At 37.1% G+C, this 27,932-nt stretch overlaps 1 protein-coding gene across 1 annotated transcript; it reads left to right on the forward strand.

Annotated features, from left to right (window-relative positions):
• Nucleotides 1–726: 726 nt before the first annotated feature.
• LOC105383435 (homeobox protein XHOX-7.1) lies at nucleotides 727–27,603 on the forward strand. Its single transcript, XM_048630657.1, has 3 exons — nucleotides 727–1,563; nucleotides 18,272–18,459; nucleotides 26,978–27,603. The coding sequence occupies exons 1-3, from the start codon at nucleotides 1,209–1,211 to the stop codon at nucleotides 27,224–27,226; spliced, it is 792 nt and encodes a 263-aa protein (XP_048486614.1). The 5' UTR covers nucleotides 727–1,208; the 3' UTR covers nucleotides 27,227–27,603.
• The last annotated feature ends 329 nt before the right edge of the window (nucleotides 27,604–27,932 follow it).

Below are 27,932 nucleotides of genomic sequence, written 5' to 3' on the forward strand. Positions count from 1 at the left end.
AAACTTAAACAACATAATCCTAGAGCTTCACCCGGTGTTAATTCCGCAATCATCTTGAGACGTGTTACAAATTCCCGCAACTTCACCAGATCTCGTCATAAATCACCCGTCAAATGCAAAGTCGAGCTTCGCTGTGGCGGCACCTATCTCCTCACACTACACAGCCTCGCTCCAACAAAGCGACAATCCTGAACATCTTGAACAAAGGCTCCCAGCGAGACCGTTTTCAATCTCAATTTCCGACTACCCCCGTGTCTGATAACTACAACAACTCCGACACACACCTCACCTACCCGGCCCTGTCATAAACAAATCAAATATGGCCGAGGAGTCGCGATATTAATGAGACAATGAGGCATTAGCTCGCTACAAAATGCCTCCGCATTCGCGAATAATTAAATCGTAAAGTCCCCTCTACGCCGCCTACAGCACCCGTTTATTTACTCCTTTTTCATTCAACACAATAGCCGCTGCAATCCGACCCGCGCGCCTGCGAAACATCCTGTATCACACCGCTACATCAAACGAAAAGCGACTTTACCATAGCACGTTTGAGCTGATAAACGCGCGCGAGCGAATTAATTTATAAGGCGTATTCCACTGAGAGTATCAATTTGAGCGCGACGGCCCCGCCCACCCGGTATCGCGTTTACACACATGTCTGCTTGTAATGTCTTCTCGCTCACTCCGCGCCGCTTATTAAAATTCCTTGGTCGGTAGCTGCGTCCCGCTCGCGGCAGAGGCGGGTTGCTTCGCGCTCCCAATGTTAGCGCGATTTTCTCCGCGCTTCCACGCGAACCGTTCGCGGACCGTTTCCGAACGCTGCCGCTGCGAGTGCGTTTCCAAACGACACGTTCCAAATTCGAACGAGTAGAAACAGTGCTGTGCTAATTAGTTCGCAGTGGCTGTGACTGTATATTCCGGATTTGGATAGAACTGTTCGTTGGCGTGTTCAGTGTAATTCAATTAGTATGTTTGTGAATCAAACACCAAATTAATACGTACGAGTCTGGGAAGCCAAACATGACTTTCCGCATCATTTTCAAATCATGACTCACAGACTGACCGTAATTAATTCTTACGCGCATCAAGCGCGAACGCACTTATAATAAAATTAAAATAAATAACTTAATCAATTAGACTAGCAATTAGATGAGTCACGGCGATTTGCATGCGGACGCCTGACCGTCGGGCTGCGCTCCGCAGCCATGAAGTCAGATGAGATGAAGACGTCGCTAGAAGACCGGGCGGAGGACAGTCCTAAAGGGAAGATATCCTTCAGCGTGGACTCTTTACTAGGGTCCCGCGTGGAGGCGCCTGACGCGGGGAGCAACGACGCGGAAAGTACTGATGCGGCGCTGGAGAGTGATGAGAGCGATGTTGATATCGAGGATGTGGAGTCGACGCTGGGCGACGAGGGGGGGGGTGAGGAGGCGCGCGGGGTGGTGGTGCCGCAGCCGCTGCTGCCGCGCCTGTACCCGGGCCACGCGCCGCCCGCCTGGCCCTTCGCCGGCTTCCCCTGGATGGCGCCCAATCCGATGTTCCGGACCGGCTCGCCTAACAGTAAGTCGGCGTCAGATAGTTATACATACTTGTAACTCAGCAGTCTCTGTACCATGAGCATCTCAGAAAAGGTAGGACGCGCCCAAAGAGCATCAGATACTTAGTAATACTTATAACCCGAAGTATACCATGAGTAGACATGAGCATCGCAGAATTACATTTTTATTTATTACAGTAAAACGAGTAAATTGGCAAACTTAATTCGTATTCTTATTAGATTGCGGGTTTGATTACAGTTCGTTCCAATACTTCAATTTTCGGTGAGCCTAGGTAAGTAGATATATTTTTACAATGAGTTGTTAACTCTCACATCTGTTAAAATAAACTCTTTTGAACCTTAAGTCACCATTTTGTGCACTTATGTAGGTAGGTACTATAAAGAGTTAAGTAGATAAAATAACAGTACAAATACGATATTAAGTTTTAGAAAAATAAATAAGTAGCGTTGGTAGTATATTGATCTGATAAATATTATTGATGATGATACATTTAACATTACATGTATTTACCTACAGTACTTAGCTTATATAATATGTGGGGACATCTTCACACACGGCCATCCGACCCCAAGCTAGGCAGAGCCTGTGTTATGGGTATCGGACAGCTGATATATCTACACAAATACATAGATAGATACTATATTAAATATAAATATCAACACCCAAGACCCGAGTACAAATATTTGTCTTTAAACAGATATCTGCCCCAGCCGGGAATCGAACCCGGGACCTTCGGCATAGCAGTCAGGGTCACTAACCACTACGCCATTCGACCGTCATATAATATATAAATACATTTGGCCCGCCGCTAACCGCCGCCCCGCGCCGGTAGGCATTCAAAGGTTTTTTTCAGTGAATTCAAAAATTTTGGGCGCATGGTCATCTTACTGATGTAAATTATCCCAATAGCCCAATTATTTCAAAAATAATAGGTATATAAGTCAATCTAATAACCAAAACTTGTAGGCGTAATAATTGTCCATTAAAAAGGAGTTGATTTATTAAATAAAACAGAAATCGAAATAATGAGCTCTAAAACTAATTAACATAAACTAAAATAGTACCTATAATTATTTATATAAAGGGTCCCACATAAACTTTGATGAATTATTCTATTGCATGAAATATATTCATACAATGATTGTACATATTTGTTAAATGTGTGAAATACACATTTTGCTAAAAAACGACTGCCGTAGTTAATCCTGAAATCAATGATTGTTCATTACTTTATTACCTTTAGGCCAGATTTCACTTTTGGAAAATAAGGCTATAGCTTAACGGCCCTAGTTATACAAGTTAATTACCTGATAAAGGTGTTCAAACTACAACCACCTTGAATTTCATGAACACTAAAACCTCAAGAGAGACACGTGTAGTCATTATCGACTAAATTTTTATAAATAAATAATTTATGAAATTTATCATACAATATTGGGTAAAAGTTCCGTAGGAAATGAAACATATTTAATGCATAGGTACAAATACATAGGTACAGTACCAACATAATATATAATAAATGCAAATATTTCTTTGAGAATCTAATACGTTCCTTGATTTCATATCATATGTCACCGTAATAGTAGGTACATGGTATTCGTGTTGGTTTTATTTTATATTGAATAGCTGTTCCCGCGCGCTTCGCTTCGCCTTAAAAAGTTTTCCCGCGGGAATTCCGGGATAAAAAGTAGCCTATGTTCTTTCCCAGGGTCTACACCGTATGTATACCAAATTTCATTCAAATCCGTTCAGTAGTTTTGGCGTGAAAGAGTAACAGACAGACAGACAGACAGACAGACAGACACAGTTACTTTCGCATTTATAATATTAGTTAGGATGAGGTACCTACCTACCTACAAAAAAAAATAGCACTTATAATAAACATGCACTTCATAGGTTACTATCAATATTTTTCAGGCGTTTCTAAATAAAATAAAAAATCATCGGGATTTATTTTTATTATAGCGTATCCCTACGAAAACAATAGATTCAATATAATAAAAACTAATTGTAGGGGCCGATGCGAGGTACCCGTCGACTCCAATCAGTAAAGTCAGTGAGGAGTTTAGTTCACAAAATATATTAAATAAGTATTACAGGAAGATGGACTGTAATGGTTCAGTTGTAAGTGACGACTGATCTAACTATGTAAGATCTAGGTTAAGTAAACTGCTGCGTAAGACAACATAACTCTAGGTATGTGAAAAGGCTGTAGCCTGTACATGCTCCCAAGGGCACAAAAAAGGAAAAAAAATTAAAGTACCTTAAGTTTTAAAAATCTCTAGTAAGTAAGTGTATATAAGTTAAGTTATTATATTACCTAGCTAATTACAAAATTAACAATAAAACTCTGAACCATATCAGTTTACAAAGCAAAAAATTAAGTAAAATAATCAAAACTAAAAATCAAAATTAAATCCTTTTGAGTTCGCTTGCTTCTGCGACTCAATAGGAATAGCTCTCTGGTGCATAATCTCCTGTAACTCCATTCCTTGGTTGGAGTGAGTGTGTCGACCCGCGCCGCCGCCGCCGCCGCGTGCCGCCGGCCTCCTGCCGCAGCGCGCTCGCATCCACCACCAGCATCCGGCTGTGGCTGCTATCACCAGTAGTATTGACGACACCGCGTAGTTGCCTATCTCATGCACGGATATCGAGTTCAATGTCACCTCGTGCTGCTTCTGCTCTAGAATTCGCTCCTCAAGTTCACGATGATTCTCAGTCAAATTTAGTATTTGTAAGTTTTTATCCACATGCTTCAAATTGACGGTGACCAGGTTGTTAGTAGAGTCTATAGTAGGAACTTGTATCCCGGTATCTACATCCACTCTATTGTTTCCATAGGTGTTGTATGCGTAAATAATTTCATCCTCCTTCTGCATTACGCAATCCTGTCCAATCACAATCATTCCGGTGTTATTCAATGTTGTACTGGTTTTCACCTGACCCCCGCACATTATGCGTAGTAAATATGAATCACAACAAACAAATATCCAGTGATTCGGTTTGTGCAATTTGATCCATTTTTCCGAACATGTGTCTTGAGTGTAGTTGCATTGTAAGGCATTTCCCTGACTTAACAATTTAGCTTCGCACGGAGCCGCTTTATTGTATAAGTTGTATATTGGGTGCCGCGCGTGACATAATATATTGTTATCGTCTGTTGTTATACATTGCTGCACTTCTAATTCATCCATGGCTATGTAAGTGTTTTTCACAAAATTAGTAGCAATGTAATCCATGGACCGCCTTATCGTTAGTTGACTCTGTCCAATTTTCATTGGTACCGGTATAGTGCGATATAAGACATATTCGTCATCGCTTATTAGTGGTATGTGCAGTTCAAATAGCATGTAGTTTGTTATTCTCGCTTTGACGTAGATCAACTTGTAAAGGTTGTTTATGTCTTTCCGTAGGTCTTTGACCGGAAAGGAGAGTCTTTTCTGTAATGTGGATGAAATATGACTCAGTTGATCAATCAGCTGACTGGGTGTAAACAGTCTCATATCCAAGTGTCCTCGGAGTACGTCAGTAAGTGCGTTGGTAAGCATTTCTTGCTGTTGTTTCAAGTCTGCTATTAATAAGTTCGCCGTCAGTGATTCAGCATTTAACTCATTCATTACTGCTAGTTGAAGTAATCGGTTTTCAATCTTTGAAAAATCCGATTCAGTTTCATTTATGTATTTATTGATGGTTTGGAATTGGCTGTTGATAAACTTCTCATGGCTCTTGATAAGTGAATTCTCCGCTTCAATTATAAGTGTTTGATTCCTCATCAATTCTACTTGGTAGTCATCGTTCATTTGCAGCTTTTGTATGTCTTCTGCGTACTTATCGGCAAAGAAACGTCTAAAAACGAAATGGAATGCTATTGACAAAATTCAATTGGCAATTACCTCAGCAAAAGTCAAGGCTCACTAAACGAGTACTACTGTCAAACATCAGCAAAATCTACGATCCGCTAGGATGGTTATCACCTATGACCGTCAAAGCAAAACTAATCTTCCAAAAACTTTGGTTAGATAGACTGAACTGGGATGAAAACGTTTCCGAAAGCTCGTCGAAAGAGTGGGAACTGATAAGAAGCGAAATAATAAACATAAATGATGTAACAATACCGAGGTGGATCAGCTGTTATAACAATGTGACCGAGTTGCATGGATTTTGCGACGCAAGCGAAAAGGCGTTCGCCTGCGTCATATACAGTAAAGCGACGAATGATACCGGAGAAGCCGTTATTACACTAATGACAGCAAAAACTAAAGTCGCGCCTACGAAAAAGAAAACTACATTACCGAGATTAGAGCTTTGTGGTGCGCAATTACTGGCTAAACTGATGAACAAATGTCAGATGGCATTAACTGACCTTCAACTGGAAACCTACTGCTGGACTGACTCACAAGTGGTCTTAGCGTGGCTTCAGGGAGATAAAACAAGATGGGATAGATATGTTGCTAACCGAAGCATACTGATAACTAACTTAGTACCGGCATCAAAGTGGAGTTATGTGAATACTAAAGAAAACCCTGCTGACTGTGCAACTCGCGGTTTATCACCGAAACAGCTAGTTGAAGAAAAAATCTGGTGGAATGGTCCACAGTGGCTGAAAAAATGGAGTCCAGACAACTTAAAGACCGATGAATCATACTCAACTGATCATGACCTACGACAAACTTGCACTGTGACAAAAGGTGCAGACACCGCAGCTACAAGCGCCGGCGAGTGCATAGTGATGACGTTGCTAAACAACAATAATCCGGCTCGAAGGACCATAAACATGTAGGGGCCGATGCGAGGTACCCGTCGACTCCAATCAGTAAAGTCAGTGAGGAGTTTAGTTCACAAAATATATTAAATAAGTATTACAGGAAGATGGACTGTAATGGTTCAGTTGTAAGTGACGACTGATCTAACTATGTAAGATCTAGGTTAAGTAAACTGCTGCGTAAGACAACATAACTCTAGGTTCAGAAAAGGTCAATGCTCTCAATGTCTCCCACAATTTGTTGGTCTTTAGTGTCCAAAATTCGACACTACATTAGGTATGTAAGGTCAATTGCCTTTGTTTGCTAATTGGATATTTATTTATTGTTTGCAAACCAAAATGTAGAGGTTTTTAGCACCATGTATAGGTATAAATAGATCATGAGTATCATGACCAGCGCGCAGTCTTTCAGCTATACAGGGTGTTGAAAATTTATAGTGGGCCGAAAATGGAAGATTAAAGGCGTCATCCTAAAAAGTTATTGAAAATTTGCGAAAAAAAATATTTCATCCTCATAATAAAAAAGTGACGTGAACAAGAAAATTTCAATGGAGCAACAACCTTTTTTTAATTTTAAAATTCGTTAATCTAGATCAAACGCTATTCAGAATGAGCCTTGGAGTCGGCGAATATGATGATTTGTTTACAGAATCACCTAGCAGTCGTATCGACGCAGATGATGACTTTTACTAAAACTGCTAGCTGGCCATAGGCTTTACCACACTGGGGCGAAAGGAGCTTCCTCGAGTAACGCATTACTGACAGACTCAAAATCTACTCACCATAGTAAAAACTTCACGTGACTCATTTTTTAAAGACTTAGACAAAAGTTGTTTAGAATGGTGATTTGTGTCACTATCATTGGGATGTACACTACACTTTACCCTGGGAGACCCTGTATGGAACTATTCTATTCTATTCTATTCTCTGTGGGGGTGTAAGTACCTGCACCTGGCTCTCTCGAGTGGAACCTTTGTGCATATCCCCAAGGTCTAAACTGCCTTCCTAAGCTTGGACCATTTCCCACCACGCTGGTCCACTGCGGGTTGGTGGGTTCACATATCTAGATGTGCTAAATCTAGATATGCAGGTTTCCTCACGATGTTTACCTTCACCGTAAGAGCGATGGTATACATTGTACTTAAGTTAAAAGAACTCATTGGTACATGCCAGCGCCGGGATTCGAACCCGCATCTCTTGCTTGAGAAGCGGGCGCTCACCTGACTGAGCTACCACCGCTCCTCATGGAACAAAACCCATAACAATATTTTTCTATTTTTCTATTTTTCTGCACACCAGAATAACCATCAAATCTAATATCTCTACAATAATTAACATATCCTCATTTGTAAAGGTTTAGAGTTACAGAGAATTTGGCGGAAAACACATGTTTACAAAATGTTAGTGGAATAATTAGAAACAAGCAAGATTCTTGCGCCTGAGCATCCGTGACAGAACTTCAACTGTCATTAATAACGATCGCCAGTGCTCACTAGATGGCGTTGACAACACACCATTTATCACTATATTAATTAACAAATAGCACAAAACATCTTTTTGTCCATCAACCATTAGCAAGTGTTGCCAGTTGGCAACTGGTGACAAGAAATATTGTTTTTGGTAGAAAAAGTTGGATTTGTTATTAATTATTTACCTGGTCTACCATTAACGTCGGTAGTTGATGTTGTCGAAAGGTAAATAATTAATCTATTTTTAACGTGACTATTGATTTATTGACATTATTAATAAGTTTAGCACCTTTTTTATTGCTAAATAATTATCAATTAATATATTTAATATGGAGTCATTTGAACCATAACTTAATAAGCTAAAATTGTGTTACTTATGCTTTATGATATTAAAGCCAAATATGATTTTCATCACTAGCATGAACCATAATAAAACTATCAAAAATATTAATAAAATTTCTCCAATATAAATCGATAACTTCAAATAATGCGTAAATTGTATCGAATCAATGCGAGGCAATTATTTGATTCGTAGCGAACCAGTGCCAACCCAATACAATATTGAAACCGATTACATTGTAATTCGCTTTGGTACCGTTTTTATTACTTACCTTTATTTTAGGTCTCGGATAAAAATATACAGTTGATTTTTTTGTAACTGAGTAGTAATCTTATAGGTGTAGGTACGGTGGCCTGCGCCTAAAAGTATACAGGCAGAGTTTTTAAAATAGCTCCCTGATGATGAAGGGACCAGCTAGGTACATCTGTTATAAATCCGGGGACGTGTTGTGTGTGATGTGTGTAGCAGTGGTGTTTATGTGGATGTGCTTGATCAGCATGTGAGCTTGAGATCGCTATTTTAAAAACTCCGCCTGTATACTTTTAGGCGCAGGCCACCGTACATAAAACAACGTGTCACAAAAAAATGAAATTTTAAAGGGGTGACCCCATATGTGATTTATAGATTTATTTGTTTTCTACAAATATAAATAAAAATACCTATATATTTATGGTATAGAATAGAACTGATCAATGATACCAAAAATAATATGTTGAAGTTGATGGGTAAATTTCACTACCATAATCTATTAGGGAATTTTATAAATCTGCGGTCAGCACGACATAATAAAATATTATCTAGGTAGGTACCTATTAACCAAGATAGAACATAAACGAATTCAAAAAACCAATAATTGTATATTGTATAACTATCTAAAACCCAACCCCTACTGAGCAGTCTAAGTTACCCCTAGTAAAGGTTGGGTATAACCTATTTTTATCGAGACTTTAAATTAACTGTCTGAATATTCATTGCATACCCGTAAAGTAAAATATGCGTAATTTCCACTCTTCATACAACGTTCCAGCCTTTTATAACTAACAAGAAAACTTAACTACCTCCGGTCTTCTTACATTGTTACGTTTTTTCTCTAAAGAAATAAGTATTTCTCTTATCGATCCCTAGGATACCTCAATAATAGTGGTGGACATCAATAATGCAATACACTCGTTATTTTCTTGTTAAGAGCGTTTATGAGTTCTGTCACTGACATTCCCATTCATGTGGTACAGAAATAGACAGTGGTTTGTTGCTTCTTGTGATGCTTTCAAGAAAATAACTTGATAATAGTTATAACGTTGATGGATGCAGTGATATCCGGAGTATAGTATGAGGTATGAATGATCAGTTGAAACGTTTCTAGAAATAACTGTTCAAGGCGTGTGCCTTAATTGAATTGTAATTAGCTCCTGAAAATACTGTCACTGCCGTAGCAACCTACGCGTGTGTTTAAGAAGTACACTTTCTGCTGTAGTAGCTGATCTACTGTTAATAATAATTTTGAAACACACCACCATTGAAACGATTCATTCAAGTTCAAGTGTGTCAAGTAAATTTATTGTACGAATAGGTACGTACTTCCTGCATAACTATGCATAGAAGAGCCCAGTGAAATAAATTATCTGCCCACACACAACTTCTTAACTGTAAAACTATCTAATCAAGTTATACATAGTGTATGGTTATGTATTTTAGCTATCTACGGGGTTCACCACCGAACATTAGAAATTGTCAATTCTTCAAGTCAAATCTGACGTAATTAGTACAGATCTGACGGATGTTTGTTAGACTTAGTGCCAATTTCTCCATTGTCGGTTATCTAACCGACAGGGATTGATTTATAAAATTCATGACACATGTGTCAAAAGTTAACCACTACTCCCTGGTTATGCTCTAACCTAGAATGGAGAAATTGGCACTAATGCCTTTCAGTTTCACCATAGTCTGTTAGATCATTAACACTCCTGTTATATTGTAATATCATCAGTTATACGTCTTCTCCGTAATCCCTTGTTATGATCTATCCGAGTATGGTGAAACTGGGGCTCAAGCGTAATGTGGTGGTCGAGGTACGGTACCTGTGCAGCGAGTACCGGATTCGTATCGGATACTATTTTCGAATCTACACGAAGGGTCACTTTTACCACACACTAAACGTATTTAAATCAAATTTTAAATACATTTTTTACTAACTGACAGACGTATGACAGGCTTCTAAATACGTTTAGCGTTTGGTGAAATTCCTCCTAACATATGGAAAAAACAAATGTCACTTTTAGAACTAACTTTGCCTTACATTTTGACAGTGACAGTTGACGATACGCAACGTTAACGGAGGTTCGAACTTGTGTTCGTGACTCTGATCACTTAAATTTCCTAGAAATGTGAACTTACGGAAACTAGATTATTCATGTATGTACCTACCTAATCCTACCATACTTAGAACATATTCCATTGACAGCTATAATTTAAATAGCTACTTATTATAAACTAAATTACCAATAAAACTGTTTTCCGGAAATAATGAATCTCTTCCTAATTTACATCGTTGACAGCTATTAAAAACACATTACTTTTGGCAACACAACACATTTGGTCAAATTAATTGATTCATAAATTTAAAGTAAAGAAACTAAGTAGGTATGATGGGTAAAACCAGCGGCAGCGGCAACCTATTTAATTAATTAATGATACATAATATGAAATTCAACCCAACCGTGGGCGGATAATTACGAGAATAGGTCCATTAAACTATATTGTAATACTAAAAACTATAAATAAAAATATGCTAAGTAACGAGCGCATAAATTGAAAAGCAATGTCACTAATTTGCAAAAGTTTATCCCCAAAAAGTCACTTACACAAAACTAATAATAATATTATGTTGATTACGAAGTAAGTAAGCTAATTTAATTTAACATTCTTTAGCTCCAAAGGACCTATGTCTATACCACATTCAGAAAAGCACGACGAAATGTATAAAAACAAATTAAATTACGTGTATACAGGGTGATGCAAAAGTAATACAGTAAGCTGAAAATGGGTCTACAGAACTAACACTACTTACTAACCCTGAAGAACTTTAGAAATCCGACTTTTGGAAATTCGCGAAAAAAATCTACTCCCCATCGTAAAAAATCACTTGCCTAACAAATTTTATATGGAAAAACAACATTTTATAATTGCAATTTTTTTTAAATTTTAGATCAAAATGTTACCCTGATTGCATAAATTTGTTTTATAATACGAATTTGCAACTAACTTCTCATAATATTTTAAAAAATGAAGTATCAACTTCATTCCAGAAAGTTGATTATGATCGCACTAAATAACGGGCTCGCATAATTTTCAACATCAGATAAAAATATTTTTTTCTTTCTAGGAAAATTATGGTAAATGGCACTCTGGTCTTACTCTACATTTATTCAATTATACCATCCGTGTGTACCTTCATAAAGTATAAAAATAATTATACGATACTGTCGATGCGTATGTAAATAAATATAATTATGATTTATGATATGCCCTACTATTGCATAAATATAATAATATATCAAACGGGATAGGATATAAGTAATTGTTATTATTATTATCATACGTTTATTATAAAGATGAAAGATTAGTATGTAGGTATACGTTGCCGCGTTGGTTCGGCGGACCCTAGGCAGAGACTCAGCACTCTAATTTGACTAATCCTTTCACCACGGTGACAAACCCAACCAAACCAAGCTATAGCTAGTGTCTGTCACTGCCTCACTAAAAAGAAGAAGAGTTCGAGCAATCCGTTACATTAAGTATTTCATTGTATAACAACATGACTTGTAAAATATACGTAAATAGTTTACCTCCTACATTTAAATACCATTCCCCATTAGCTTATGAGAAAGTTAATCAAAAAGATGAAAAAACCTTATTTGTCAACATATCAGCATGCAAGCTTGCTTAATACTTGCACGAGGTATTCCCAACCGAGCAGCAATTATGGATGTCTCTACAAACGAGTTGCTACTTTCGCGACCCACTGGCAGCGCCACGCTCCTATACAGAGTGTTGCAAAATTAGTATAGTAAGCTGAAAGAGAGTGACTCAGGGGGTCGTCCTGAACAATCCTGATAAACTTATAAGTAAGTACATAATCAAATCTCCTACATTAACCTCAATGACTTCATTCTCTTTAACGAGGAGTGGTGTCATTTTGAAACTCGGCTTTTAGCGAGGCCCTACAACCTTTTTCCCAGCTCTAATGGGTGTCCAATAATGTTCTACTGAGTACGCCGACCCATCTACTACCGAAAAGGCAATAAAGTGAAACTTGTTTCACATAATATCCTCTTTAAAACTACAAGCCTGACCTTAAAGTGGAAACGCGCAGCGCCAATCGAAATTCGCAAAAAGTGGAATGCGAATTGTGCCCAAATGCGTTTGCTGGGACGATATTAAATAAATAATTACACATTTGTCACATAGTCCTAAAAAGCGAAATGTCCGAACGGTCGCCGGCGGCCATATTTGGTCGCCGCAGGGCTGCCAACCGCGCGGCAGCAGGTGAGCGCCAATTACCGCGCCGCGCAAAAACCAAGCGGACAAATTGTGAAATTGTAGCGTAGGTAATGTTGGCGACGCCAAGGCGAGAGTTTAGCTACAGAATCACATCACCAACTCTTGGTATTAAAATACAATAAAAGTACCTAAAAACCAAAATTGGCTCTATTGATTTTTTATGTAGTAAATCAAAATTTTACAAGAATCTAAAGTCAAAGCAGTAGGTACTTATCTGAAGATTCTGTGTGTCGTTTGCAACATTGGCATCATTGGGTGTTATTTGTCTGATAATGCAATGTCTTTTTATTTTTTATCATACAGTTTTTGAGTAATTACAGTTTTTAGAAATTTATAAACTTAAAACCTTTCTTTCAACAGCAGCACCAGCAGTAAAAGCTGTCCAAAAGAAAGAAATTTAAAAATATTCATCAAAGGGAAGCATAAAAAGTGCAAAGATATTGATAAAGTTCAGAAGTCCATTTTATGTCTTAATTAACTTCGGTTATGAAGTTATGATGGACGAATAAAAATATTTCAAGCCATATAATAACTTCTGCATCCAAACTAGTGATTAACAAACAATAACCAAGCAATGAATTATAATTAATATTTTTCGCATACAAATGTTATTGCTTGAGTTTTTTTACATAATTGATGGATGTCCGTTGCAAATAATTAGTTTTAAGAGCTTCTTGAATTTTAAAAAAGTTAAGTACTTAACTATTTATACCTACATACACGCTATAACTTGTGATGGTTTTGTTAAGTACGAGAATGCCTGCGTATTTTCAGTCACAAATTGTAGAGACACATAATTACCATTTAAATGAGTGCAAGTACCTATTAATACGAAGATTATTTGTAGAATTTTTTTCAATGGATTACATTGAATTTTGAGGACTTTTTTTGTTTGAAAAACAAACTCGTTTTAACCGTAACGTGCAGTTTAAATATTATTTATTAGATTAAATTTAGACGACAGATACCTAATATAGATAAGTATAATAAGTTTTATTAGGTTTTCTATTTCTATGACTAACATGAATTTGAATCGTGAATCCTATCTCCACGGTGATAAGCGATAACCAAACCAAACACTAGATATGTTTTTCATAGACACGCTATAAAGAAGAACAACAATTCAGCTAAAACAGCCGGTATTTAACAGAACTCAAGTTCTGCTTTGACTGGCTCAATTCGGAAACTGGCAGCGGTCTCTACAAGACAGACGATCCAAGAAAAGTGTGCAAGAACCACCCACAGGAAATATCAAGCGTCTAATTTCTAAACGATTACAGATTTCACATTAATCGAATGCCGATCACGTACAAACCGCGCATGCTTAATTACCACTATCTGTTCAGTCTACATTTGTTTGTCCCTGAAATTTATACGACAGAAACTTTATCTTTAAAAGAATACAGCCTATTTTCACTTGATAATGTGCCACTCAACGGGTGTATCTTAGAGTGAATGAGCAGTAAACGCCTCGATTCTTTAATTACAGTCGGGAACGCGATGTGTGGCCATTTTCCGGTAAATAACAATTATCTATGGTCTAATAGATCGGCTGTCATGCCCATACTGCCATGAGTGAGTTTGTTCCATGGAAATTACTGGAAAAAATCGACAAGTTTAGTGCCGCGGTGACATGTGCTGTGCAGCTAGAGTCCACTAAGTTTTTGTTACCTCATTTCAGTTAAGATGATTCCATCATACGTATGGTCGCTCGTGCTTGGTCAGTATGTAATTATAATTAATCTCTACATATTGGGTGTTTACTTAAGATAATTTGTCGGTCTGTATCTGTCTGTTACTCTTTCACACCAAAACTACTACTGAACGGATTTGAATGAATTTTGGTAAACATGTGGTCTAGAACCTGAGAAAGAACATAGGCTACTTTTTATCCCGGAATTCTCACGGGAAAACTTTTTAAGGCGAAGCGAAGCTCGCGGGAACAGCTAGTTTGCTATAAATTTTAATTCTAAAGCTAATTCCTAAAAATAAATAAAACTACTTACCTAATTGTTGAAGCTGAAAGTGTATGTCCCAAATAAGAAAACTATAGTGAAGAAAAACTTAAGGCCAAAACACGCAACTAATTAATAGTAGCTGGCATGGCATTTATATATCGACATAATTATGAAAATGATGGAATTTTCTTCGAAAGACGTCTCGCCGGAGCTAATCGAGGGACAATTAAAATAGTACTTAACTTTTTATTACTTTTCAGTTCAGTAGTTTCGATGTATGTTAGGTAGGTACTTACCTATATACCCACCGAGAAATAATTAACTTCTAAAAGGGGTTCCTAATGTGTATAGGTTAGGTTCTTTTTGTGTAATTTTAGTATATTTGCGTCGTTGGCTATTGTGCCTAGCTAATACAATTTTGATCAAGTAGAAGGATTGCAGTTGCAGTTAAATATTACCATTACTTATAAATAATTTACCCATTTTACCTAATTATAAGGTCAAGACAAAGCTTACAAATATGCAGCATGAATAGGTAGCAAAATGCAAATCCCCTACAAATAATCCGGTTTAAATTATGAACATTAAAACCATTAACTTCCGTACATCAAACAGCTCTCAAACAATACACCACAATCGAAATATCAAAAGATTACAATAATCCAATTAAACAGTGACATTGACAACTAAATCCTATTACGTTGCAAAGCCCCTTAATTGGCGGCCATTACGCACAAAATTGTCTATGGACTGTCAGAGTTTACAAAATGGCGGATGCAACCGGCGCGACGCGCGGGATAAATACGTTCCGAGATGGATATTATATCTTCATTAGCGAAGCACAGCATTGATACGTCGGCAGGTGGGACCATTGAAATTGTTGTATTTTATCACGGCCCAGAGAAAGGTTCTCGCGGCCTTTTTGGATTGTCTCCTAGTCTGTGGCTCCTAGTCTATGGTCGAGGAGAGTCGTCACCCATTCATCGCTGGCTCGCGGAATGTTTATTACGTGAATCCATCTGTTTGGGGATAATTCAGAGGGGTCACTCTAGCCAACGAATAACTTTTAAGTTTCGAAACACTGCTGTGCTAACCACGACTCTATCTTGTATTAACATTGATTTAATCTCATTCTATCCACTGTATAAAATTCTTTAAGCGTAGAGTATTCTTTCATCAATAGGTTCAAATGCAAAAATAAACCTTGTAACTATAGGTAAGTGAAGATTCTATTTACAACGTTGAAAGAATGCTCTTGTTCTAGCTCTAGCTCTGTTCGTTTGATGTACTTATGTAAATCGATCGTTAATAAACGTGCCGATTGCATGACACCGGCCGTTCGTTCGTTTTTTGGGAAGCTAGAATATCCCTCCAGTGCTGTGATCTATGAACCACTATACCCAGGTACCTACTTAGGATCGATTAACGATAGGATTAATGGTTCCCATTCACAACTTCACAATTACTTTTGCACATAGTTTTTAGAGTGTCTGACGTCTAGTGGACATAATTATACATTCTTACCTAATATACACTCGTGAGCAATGAAAAAGTTCCAGTGGCATAGCACTAAATTACTTCTAAACGGAAAACGCCGTATGCAATACTGAATACTATCAGAATATTACCGCCACCAGTGTATATTTTTAAGTAAAATGAGGCATTATAAATTATAATAATAAGTTCCATACAACTTTAGAACAATTAAAACGTGGTTTGTTTCTTTTTATTTTCATTTATCAGTCTATAAAAACTGTTTTCATTCAATATTCATGAAATTGGATTAATTAAATCTAAAATTAATCAATTCGGAAATCGGGACAACGACATTTTGTATGTAAATATAAGGTCAGTAATAATCAGAAGTGACGATCAATACAATGATAATTAAGTTCGACCACTTTCTCAAAGGAAATTAAAGAATTAACATATAGATTGAATTACCGTTTAGACAATAGAAATAAACAAAGGTTAGGTCAATGCTCAGCACTAAAAGATTATCCGGTTAAAATAAGTTCTTGATTCATTCATTACGCAGGAATAGGTAAAATTTATAATATATATATATAATTATGAGTTATCATCACCAGAAAAATAAATAACACAAATCTTGCAAAGTCAAATTGGAAAACTAAAATCGTGACGACCGAATAGTGTGGTGGTTAGTGACCGAATGATCCAGTGGTAAGTGACCATGATAGTTATGTCAAAGCTCCCGTCCCGCGTTCGATTCCTGGACGGGGCGGATATTTGCTTAAAGACAGATATTTGTACTCAGGTCTTGGGTAGTTTGGAGTCGGATGGCCGTATATGAAATATCCTCACATATCAAAAAGATATGAGCCTTTCTTGAAAATGTATTTTTGAAGTTAAGTATATCTGTTATAACTTTGGCTAGATTACGGTCAATATTCCAAGATGTACATAAGACCTTTAACTTACATAGGTACTTTTAGATGAACATTACCCGTTTTCAACTAATAGGCAGAGATTACGCGTTTCATCAGCTGCATAATAGCACTATAATAGAGTTATAATAGCGCTTCATTGTCCCTCTGGCTCAGTTGAACGACCTGCCATCGGCAGACTATTGATTTTTAATTCCGACAAATACTTAATTAAACATTTAAATAGATTTGTCCGTCTACATTGCCCTTTGTCTGAGTGCGACATATATTTTTAATTTGTTTCGGTGCTGGTTTTTACGAATACAATTAAGTACGTTGTTACCAAATTTATTTCGGTATTTGAGTGAATGCAAATGTTTGTTTCCAATACATGAAGAATGTATTTTTATTAGTGGTTAACCTGAAACAAATATTATGTAGATAATGATGTCGATTCTGAAGGCAGAAATTCTAATTTTAACACTGTCAAACTAAAAAATGTGCTAGCATAAAATGTCATTTACGGAAACAATCAGAGTCGAATTTTAAACAAAGAAATTAAGGTTTTAAACTAAGTTCGCAAGTATCTAGATAATTATGGAGAAATGATCCAAGCTTAGAAAGGGAGTTTACACCTTGGAGATACTTATGCACAAAGGTTTCATTCGAGAGAGTCAGGTACTTAAAATTACACATAATAAAATATAGACGTCTTTAAAACCATACTTCATTAGACATAACCCCTTGGGCCACCCAATAGCGTGAATAACACCGTTACTAGGTGTAAAACGCGTAGAGAAAGACGTCGGTTTGTTCACAGCACGTCTCTCGACTGTTACACGCTCCTTACTGCCCTAATTTTAGTCACCATTAGAACTGTTGTGCGTTCAGAAGTTCTAATAGGGTAACTGCTTCCTTATTATGCGAGGAAATTGTAACGAGGTAGGGAGGGATTTAGGTAGGTTGCTATGTGCATATATTTTTACTTAGCTTAACTGGTACTTAGCGTATTGAATTGATAACGCTGATTACCTTCTACCATTTATATTGTATTTAGATTTGGATATAGACTTGCTAAATTAGTAACCAAGTACTTTCTCAACTCATGTTTTCGAAATTAAAAATTGTGGCCCTTGTTTTTTTGGCGTTTTCTTTTGTTTCTGTCCCTAAGCTTTCATCACCTCTATCATTTCAAGCAGAACCAACCCACCTATACCCGTCTCTCTCCCACAGCCGGCGCGCCGAGCGGGCCGCCAGTAGTGCGGTGCCAGCTCCGCAAACATAAGCCGAACCGCAAGCCGAGGACGCCCTTCACCACGCAGCAACTACTAGCGTTGGAGAAGAAGTTCAGAGACAAGCAGTACCTGAGCATCGCTGAGAGGGCCGAGTTCTCGTCGTCACTGAGACTTACTGAGACTCAGGTAGGGGTTTTGTAATTATTTTAGGACCTTAATAGCAGCGTTGCATGGTGGCTTAAAGGGTAAGATCTCTTCCTATCATTCGAGAGGACGTTGGGTCAAATTCTAACATGTATTCTAACGGTGAGTGAAAACCTGCATATCAAGAGAATATGTCAACCCAGCAACTAGCCGTGGATCAGCGTTATGGAAATTGGTCCAACCTTAGGAAGACAGTTTAGACCTTAAGAGCAGTAAGTAATACTTCCGCAGAGAAGATACTAAAATAGGTATCACATAAGGCACAAAATATAGCACAAGCCGAACCACTAGCCGAGGACTCCCTTCACCACGCAGCAGCTCCTGGCTCTGGAGAAGAAGTTCAGAGACAAGCAGTATCTGAGCATCGCTGAGCGGGCCGAGTTCTCGTCGTCACTGAGACTTACTAAGACTCAGGTTTGTTAGTTACTATTGCAGTATTGTACATACATAACTAGGGGATTGCACTACTAGTGTAGTGATGTATCAACAGCTGTACTTAAGGCTGTCACTAAAGCTGGAAGAAAATCAGAATCTGTCAAATCTAGTGAGGGGGGGTTGAGGTATGCGGGGCGTTCTACGGACAATGACATGAAATTTTAACATAGTACTCGAAAACATAAAAGTGAAGACATGCCACTTTGTTAAAAATATACTAAGTAAGTAATATTGTTTTGTGATACGAAAATATTTATTTTTATTTGAAAGTATTTTTAATATTTAATAATTAATTATATATAAAGTCGTACCCGTGCCGATATTTATACAGGTTGTTGCAAAAAGGGTTTAATACTATGCCGAAACCTACGTGTGCAGCATGTTATTGATGTTATTTCTAAGCCAGGAAATGAAATCAGAATGTAAAAAAATCGCGAAAATATTATCAGAGTTTAATAGTTCAGGGTGTTGTATTAAACTCTGCCCCCGTGTAATAAAAAAAGTATAGTTAGCCGAAAGGGCGTTACTCAGGCGTCACTCTGAAAAACTTTTATCCTACGTAATTTTTTATATTCATGAAAAAACGCTTCTTCATATAATTTTTTTTTGGTCACGTGACCTTTTAGTTAGACGACCTGTTTTTTTTTGGTGTTTCAAAAGCAGAACAGTAGTTTGCAGAACTCTGCATATACAGGGTGTCACAAAAGGTTACGTAGCTGGCAAAGGGATATGGGGAGGTCACCAGAAAAATAATAACATGTAAGTACCCCCGCAAGGGAGTACATTAGTACAAGGCGAGAGTGTGTATTTTTTTTTAAGTACTTATGTGTATTTGGGATATGATAGAAATAATATTTTTGTTTCTTAAAAACCAAAAAATTTACACCTTGCTGCGCTCTTTTGCTCACTTTAAGTACACCTACAAATATTGCTGTATTAAAAAAAACGGTTTTGTTATAACGATTATAAAAAAAAAGTTATTTTCATGTCAAGGAGTCATTTACCTAATTACGATTTCACTCAACAGCAGGTGAACTGAAAAAATAAGTTCTAGTTCTATCATCACTTTAGATCGCAAACATTGTAACTCCACTTTTCTCGGCGAAAAGTACTCTTTGGTGTCAATAGAAACGTTTTTTGAATTCACATGTTTTCCTCTTTATTCGAAAAAAAAAACTGTATTCCGCATTTTACCATTTGTTTTCCTCTAAACCCCAAACCGTGTTTTTTAAACAATAAAACTTAGTAATTATACCCTTTATTCTCATATACAACGTGCGATGTAGGCGAACGTGAACGAAAACTATGCAATAAGCCTTTGTTTTTATTACTACTTTAGTAAATTACAATAACATACTCAACAATGTTAATTTTTTTTTGCAATGTTATGTTGTTAAATTAAGATCTAATATTTTATTAACATGAAGTTACTTTCAACTTTTTTTTGCATCTATGCGTCGAATCACAGCATGACGGCTGCTGCAGCTTCCTGCTGTCCTGTCCTCCAACCAATCCCACCAGTACTGCAGGTTGCGTCGAATACGAGCCATTCTCTTCGACTTGACAAGACAGGTGCTCCCGGAAGGATCATAGATCGCACGGAACCCGTACCGTATAGAGGCAACGGACTCCTTTGCAACAGCCCCCCAGATTCGGAAGTAGCCCATGCACTGCATGGCGAGCACAGCTGCAGCAATTTTTTCGTAATGAATCATTGGGATGTCATCCCCGAAGGAGGCTCTCAGCCTACCTCACGACCTGTGTGACATTAGAAAAATGCACTGTGCTAACGCCGTTTGCGAGCTTGATTTGCAGGACCGCGTTGTATGCCAAGTTCCACAGCAGAGGGGTCCAAGACCTACCGCTGTGGAACTCCGCAACTGAACTTCTTCAGTGAAAACAAACCCTCTCTTTTCGCATCCTTAATGTACTTGTTAGACACGTATGACCTCTGTCAATTTTCTGCAGATGACGAGATAGAGAAGACAAGTGATGGTATACAAGAGCCGCCCTAAAGGTTCGCCCTCTAGGGGATAGAGTTGAACGCGGTTACTATTTTTAAGCAAACAGCCAGCGCAACAACTCGCCCGTGGTTCTTATCCTGCTCCGACAGTGAACGAACGCAAAGTATTGTACCCACTATTCGAATCCGCATTTCGGATGCCAAACTGACTGTCCGAAAGGTCGAAACCGTACCACCACAGAGGTATGACTCGTTCGAAGAGCTTATCAGGCTCTTACAGCAATCAGATGTGTCGGTACACTGAAAGATAATCTACAGGCCTGCTTTATTTATTTAGGAGCACTAATGGCCTCCTTTCAGTCATTGAGTCACTGGCACTCAGGCTGCGGTTGAACAGGAAGATAGACTGTCTAAACAAATCATTTTTAGGCTAGTTAAAAAAAACTTTAGGTGGGTAGTATGCCAACTAGAACTACAAATAAAACAGTATTTTTGTCTCCTCTAAAATTTGGTCACGAGGAGTTACGATGATTACGATCTAAGGTGACGCTGACGATATTTTATACAAGGTATTGAAAAAAGGGTATAAAGCTTAGCCAAAAGTGGATTTAGGTGCCATTCTGATCCACTTTTCTTCTACAATTTTGAAAATTCACGTAGCAAAACCTTTTACATAGAAACTTATTCGATCACGTGACTTTTTACTATAGAGACCGAATTTATTTTTCGAGAATTTCCAAAACTTGGAGAACAAAAGTTGTTCAGAATAACCCCTGAGTCAAACCCTTTCGGCACAGTATACCCTTTTTGCAACATCCTGTATAGGTAATATCAGGTTTATAAAAGACTTGGGCCTGTAGAGTGAGACTCGGCATGGGGAGTCATAATTTATAGATCTTTTAGGTTGCAGTGGCGAATGGGCACTGGTAGCCCTGCCCTTTTCTATAACTATAACTATAGGTAATTTTATGGCAATTTAAAAATGGTATATCATTTATCTATTTGAAAAAATCATTAAAAATTACTTTAAACTTATAACACCCCTCTATTTCCTTCAGGGGTTAAAAAACCTGTGTATTTAATATTTTCTTATGAGTTTTTTTTTTAAAACTAGGCTCTTACATAGTTGTACATAATATTATGGGGTATTTTATTCCACTTGTAACGCATAAAATTCATAGCTACAGTAAACATTTCATTTTTTTCATGGCGAGATACAGTCGCACTTAACCGCTTTTTTGCAAAGCTTGTTAAATAGATTTAAAAAAATTATGTAAATTTTAGATCTTCAATTTTTAAAAATACTTACTTATTTTTAACAACCTGTAGTGTACAGACTACCACATCTTAAAACATATATATTTTTAATTAACTACGGTTTTTGGTTTCAAATAAAACAAATTATGAACTTACTTTTCAACACCCTGTATATTGTGTAGCTTACCTACCATACACAACCGTTAAAATAAAATAAATTACCCCTCAGAATATAAACAGGCTCGCGCTTTGGCATACTGCATTGACCGTATAGTTCTTATTCGGAGAATCTAATAAGTGTCATTATGTGCAATGTTTACCTTTATCTATGCATCTGTAACTCTATAGTAAAAAATGTAAACAAATCGAAAAGGCGAAATGTTTTCTAAGAATTTTCGGCTTTTCTGCATCTAAAATGATTAGAAAATTAACTTTCCATAGCAAATGCATATGTATTATAATACTTGTAGTCATAATTTGTTGATTTAATCAGTTTTTGTGAAATATTTGATAAAAAATAAAATGGCGTGGGTATCGCTCCTAACAGGCCGCCACCAGGGCGACGACTGAAGAAATCTGAAATCTGTCACGGTGTCATCATTTTTAAACCGGAATTTATTAGTTTTTTGCAAAAAAAGTTGACTTCTGGTCCATTAAATCCAACTCTTTAAGGTAACTTTGTTAAGAATTTAATTACCTACTCATACATATAAGATTCCATGAAAATGGGCCCTCTGATTTCGAGGGTTTTTTCATAATAAGTCAAAAAATGGCAAAAGACATGGTGTGTTTGCAATTTTTTTTAACATACTTATTATAATCCTGCACCAATTTCTAAGCAACTAACATGTTCAGTATACCCTCTGCTACAATATATATTTTTATCAATGTGATAGAAGCTACCGTTTTTCCAATCTAATCAAGTATATCAAGCCGACTTTAGCATTTTAGCTTTAGGGATCCCCTTAAGGGGATTACGAAACCTAAAATGCTAAAGTCGGTTTGATATACTTGATTAGATTGGAAAAACGGTAGCTTCTATCACTTTGAGAAAAATATATATTGTAGCAGAGGGTATACTCAACATGATATTTGCTTAGAAATTGGTGCAGGATTATAATAAGTATGTTAAAAAAAATTGCAAACAGACCATGTCTTTTGCCATTTTTCAACTTATTATGAAAAAACCCTCGAAATCAGAGGGCCCATTTTCATGGAATCTTATATGTATGTGTAGGTAATTAAATTCTTAACAAAGTTACCTTAAAGAGTTGGATTTAATGGACCAGAAGTCAACTTTTTTTGCAAAAAACTAATAAATTCCGGTTTAAAAATGATGACACCGTGACAGATTTCAGATTTCTTCAGTCGTCGCCCTGGTGGCGGCCTGTTAGGAGCGATACCCACGCCATTTTATTTTTAATCAAATATTTCACAAAAACTGATTAAATCAACAAATGATGACTGCAAATATTATAATACATATGCATTTGCTATGAAAAGTTAATTTTCTAAACATTTTAGATGGAGAAAAGCCGAAAATTCTTAGAAAACATTTCGCCTTTTCGATTTGTTTACATTTTTTACTATAGAGTTACAGATGCATAGATAAAGGTAAACATTACACATAATGACACTTATTAGATTCTCCGAATAAGAACTATACGGTCAATACAGTATGCCAAAGCGCGAGCCTGTTTATATTCTGAGGGGTAATAATTTAACTTTATTTTATTTTAACGGTTGTGTATGCTAGGTAAGCTACACAATATACAGGGTGTTGAAAATTAAGTTCTCAATTTGTATTATTTGAAACCAAAAACCGTAATTTTTTATAATATATATTTTAAGATGTGGTAGTCTGTACACTAAAGGGTGTTCAAAAGTATAAGTACTTTTAAAAATTGAAGAACTAAAATGTACATATTTTTTTAAATCTATGAAGGTATTTAAGAAGCTTTGCAAAAAAAGCGGTTAAGTGCGACTTTATCTACATATATACACACATACATACACTCTCACGCCTTGTACTAATGTACTCCCTTGCGGGGTAGGCAGAGGTGCATTGCTGCACCCACTTTTCGCCAGTGTTGTTTAAATCCCAATGTAATAGGGGGCGGGCCTATTGCCATTTTACGGGCACATCCAAGACCCGAGAACAAATATCTGTGTTTAAACAAATATCTGCCCCAGCCGGAAATCGAACCCGGGACCTTCGGCTCAGTAGTCAGGGTCACTAAACAATACGCCATTCGGTCGTTTTGAATTTCGAAATTAAGAAATCGTTCCAGTGTCAATCCACGACTTTAGCCACCTTATTTCTGTACAGGTAATACAATAAATCCCTATATTCGCTTTCGAAGTGATCAAGGAATTGTTTGAATTGCCTGTGATTGAGTACTTTTCAAACATATTTTTTTATGACCGAAGTTTTTTTTTGAATTAAATATTTTTCGAATGTACCAGAGTATTATTTTTGCTGTCGGCGGGCCACCAGTATCCGACCGGCGGGCCGCATGCGGCCCGCGGGCCGCGGTCTGTGCATCGCTGCTCTATACGGTACGGGTGCCGTGCGATTTATGGCCCTTCCAGGAGCACCTGTTTTGTCAAGTCGAAGAGAATGGCTCGTATTCGACGCAACCTGCAGTACTGGTGGGATTGGTTGGAGGTCTGGACAGCACGTAGCTGCAGCAGCCGTCATGCCGTCATTCGACGCATAGATGCAAAAAAAAGTTGAAATTCATGTTAATAATTAGATTTTATTTTACAATATTGCAAAAAAAAAATATTAACATTGTTGAGTATGTTATTTTATTTTAGTAAAGTAGTAATAAAAAGAAAGGCTTATTGCATAGTTTTCGTTCACGCTCGCCTACATCGCACGTTGTATATGGGAATAGAGGGAATTACTAAATTTTCTTGTTTAAAAATCACGGTTTCTGGTTTAGAGGAAAACAAATTGTAAAATGCGGAATACAGTTTTATTTTCGAATAAAGAGTAAAACAAAACATGTAAATTCAAAAAACGTTTCTTTTGACACTAGGGCATACAATACCGCAATACCGGGAACCCGGAAAAAAAATAAGTATTTTTCAATACCAGTATTGAAAGTTAATACCGGTATTGAAGTAATACCGGAATCGGACTTTTTAGGCTATAAATAAAGCGATTAAGGTATAGTTAGCCTTGTGTTCTTATATACTATGAAAGCGCACTTGTTTCCAATAGTTTAATGTAGTTTTTGGCCGTTGGAAATCTACTGTTGCCCATGCGTAAACCGACACCAAATTTTTTTTTTCAAATCTATCATTTTAACTCTAATACTCAATTGTCGTAGAAATCTATATCTATAATTACAGAATTTGATTGCCTTTTCTTGTTTAATTTTGGCCTATAGTCCTTTAAACACAATATTTGCCATTTATGACAACAAGAAAGTCTAATACCGGTATTAGTACCGGAATCCCGAAGTAGTAATACCGAAACTCAATACCGGTATTGAAAATTATTCCGGTATTGCATGCCCTAATTGACACCAACTGACACTAATTGACTTTTCGCCGAGAAAAGTGGAGTTACAATGTTTGCGATCTAAAGTGATGATAGAATAATTAGAACTATCTATTTTTTTTCAGTTCACCTGGTGTTGACTGAAATTGTAATTAACTAGGTACTGACTCCTTGACTTGAAAATAACTTTTTTTATAATCGTTATTACAAAACCGCAATTTTTTTAATACAGCAATATTTGTAGGTACTTACAGTGAGCAAAAGAGCGCAACAAGGTTTTATTTTTTTTTGGTTTTAAGAAACAAAAATATTATTTCTATCATATCCAAAATACACATACTTAAGTACATATTATACCTCACCCAGACCACCCCATATCACCACCTTTGCCAGCTACGTAACCTTTTGCGACACCCTGTATATGCAGAGTTCTGCAAACTACTGTTCTGCTTTTAAAACACCAAAATAAAACAGGTCGTCTAACTAAAAGGTCACGTGACCAAAAAAAAATATATGGAGAAGCGTTTTTTTTTTCACCAATATAAAAAAATACGTAGGATAAAAGTTATTCAGAGTAACGCCCTTTCGGCTAACTATACTTTTTTTAATACAACACCCTGTAGTCCCTCTTATATTAAAATCTGCCCCCAAGTGAGGCTATACTTTATTCGCGAAAAAAAAAACGCGAATTTTTACATTCTGATTTCATTTCCAGGGTTTTAGACATAACATCAATAACATGCTGCACACGTAGGTTTCGGCTTAGTTTAGTATACCCTTTTTGCAACAACCTGTATAAATATCGGCACGGGCACGACTTTTTATAATTAATGATTAAATATTAAAAATACTTTCAAATAAAAATAAATATTTTCGTATCACTTACAAAACAATATTACTTACTTAGTATATGTTTAACAAAGTGGCATGTCTTCACTTTAATGTTTTCGAGTACTATGTTAAAATTTCATGTCATTGTCCGGAGAACGCCCCGCATACCTCAACCCCCCTCACTAGATTTGACAGATTCTGATTTTCTTCTAGCTTTAGTGACAGCCTTAATATATAATTATATCCTGGGCAACGAATGACGATGACGATGACCTTGTGGGGTAGAGATATTGATGAAGGCACGTATCGCCGGAGCCCCAATTTACTGTTTGTAGGTAATGGACCTAAGAACTGTGCTGAGCATATCTGCCAAGTCCAAGTCCATGGTTACCGAACCTAGAAATTTCGTTGCTTAGTAAGTCTTGTCACTCTCAATACTTATGCATGTTGATTGTTGCATTTACAAATACAGTTTTTTCACATACTCAATGTATTCCTTGCAGGTGAAGATCTGGTTCCAGAACCGGCGCGCGAAAGCAAAGCGACTGCAAGAGGCCGAGATCGAGAAGCTTCGGCTCTCCGCGCGCCCCCTGTTACCCCCCTCCTTCGCCCTGTTTGGGGGCGGGGGCGCGCCCCCCCTGTTCGCCGCCATGGCCGCCGCCACCCGCCCGCAGCTCAGCTTCCTCGGCGGCCCCCCGAGCCACCAGCACGCCATCAACATGAACATCCTCAACTCCTTGCAGCCGCACTGACGGTTGGACTCCGTGCGACCACCTCCTTTCGAGCAACCGCCGTCGTAGAAAACGTTCCAAATTTGAAACGCATCGAATGACTTTTAAAAAGCAGTTCGGAATTTAAGTGAGAAACTTTGTGGAGTCATCTTTAAGTGCAATTTCTTAGATTTATGGTAATGTTAAATGCGGATTTGAGATGGATTGTTCTACGGTTTCCGTTGGTCGTAATGATTACATAGTAGGTTATTTTACATAAGTATAATATGTAGAAAGTCAATAGATATGAAGTTTATACCATACAAGCTGCATACAAGTTAGGTTGTAATTTAATTTAAATTATTTATTTTCAGTGACAGCTGTACTTTAAAGTCTATAAGGTTTTATATAATGTCGTTTCTTGTTACCCCCCTAAGCCTGTGGCTTGTGTTAGCTACACGGCAGCAAAATAACAAAATTTTATGAGTTTCTTAATTTTTATATCCGCCGTTTAAGTGGATATTTGTCATTTTATGAACAGTCGTGCTCATTACAGTTCATAAAACTACTCACTTATTGGTCAATAAAATGTACATAATAGTTTTAACTTATTCTATTACTTACATAGCGTATATGGACATAATTATAAAATAAAAATAAGTTGAACATTGAAAAACTATTGCTTTTATGTAAATATCTATGGAGGTATAAATCAAATTCAATATCATCCAATTTATTTTATTTTATT

This window comes from Plutella xylostella, chromosome 26, assembly GCF_932276165.1.
Source record: "Plutella xylostella chromosome 26, ilPluXylo3.1, whole genome shotgun sequence".
Classification (NCBI taxonomy): domain Eukaryota; kingdom Metazoa; phylum Arthropoda; class Insecta; order Lepidoptera; family Plutellidae; genus Plutella; species Plutella xylostella.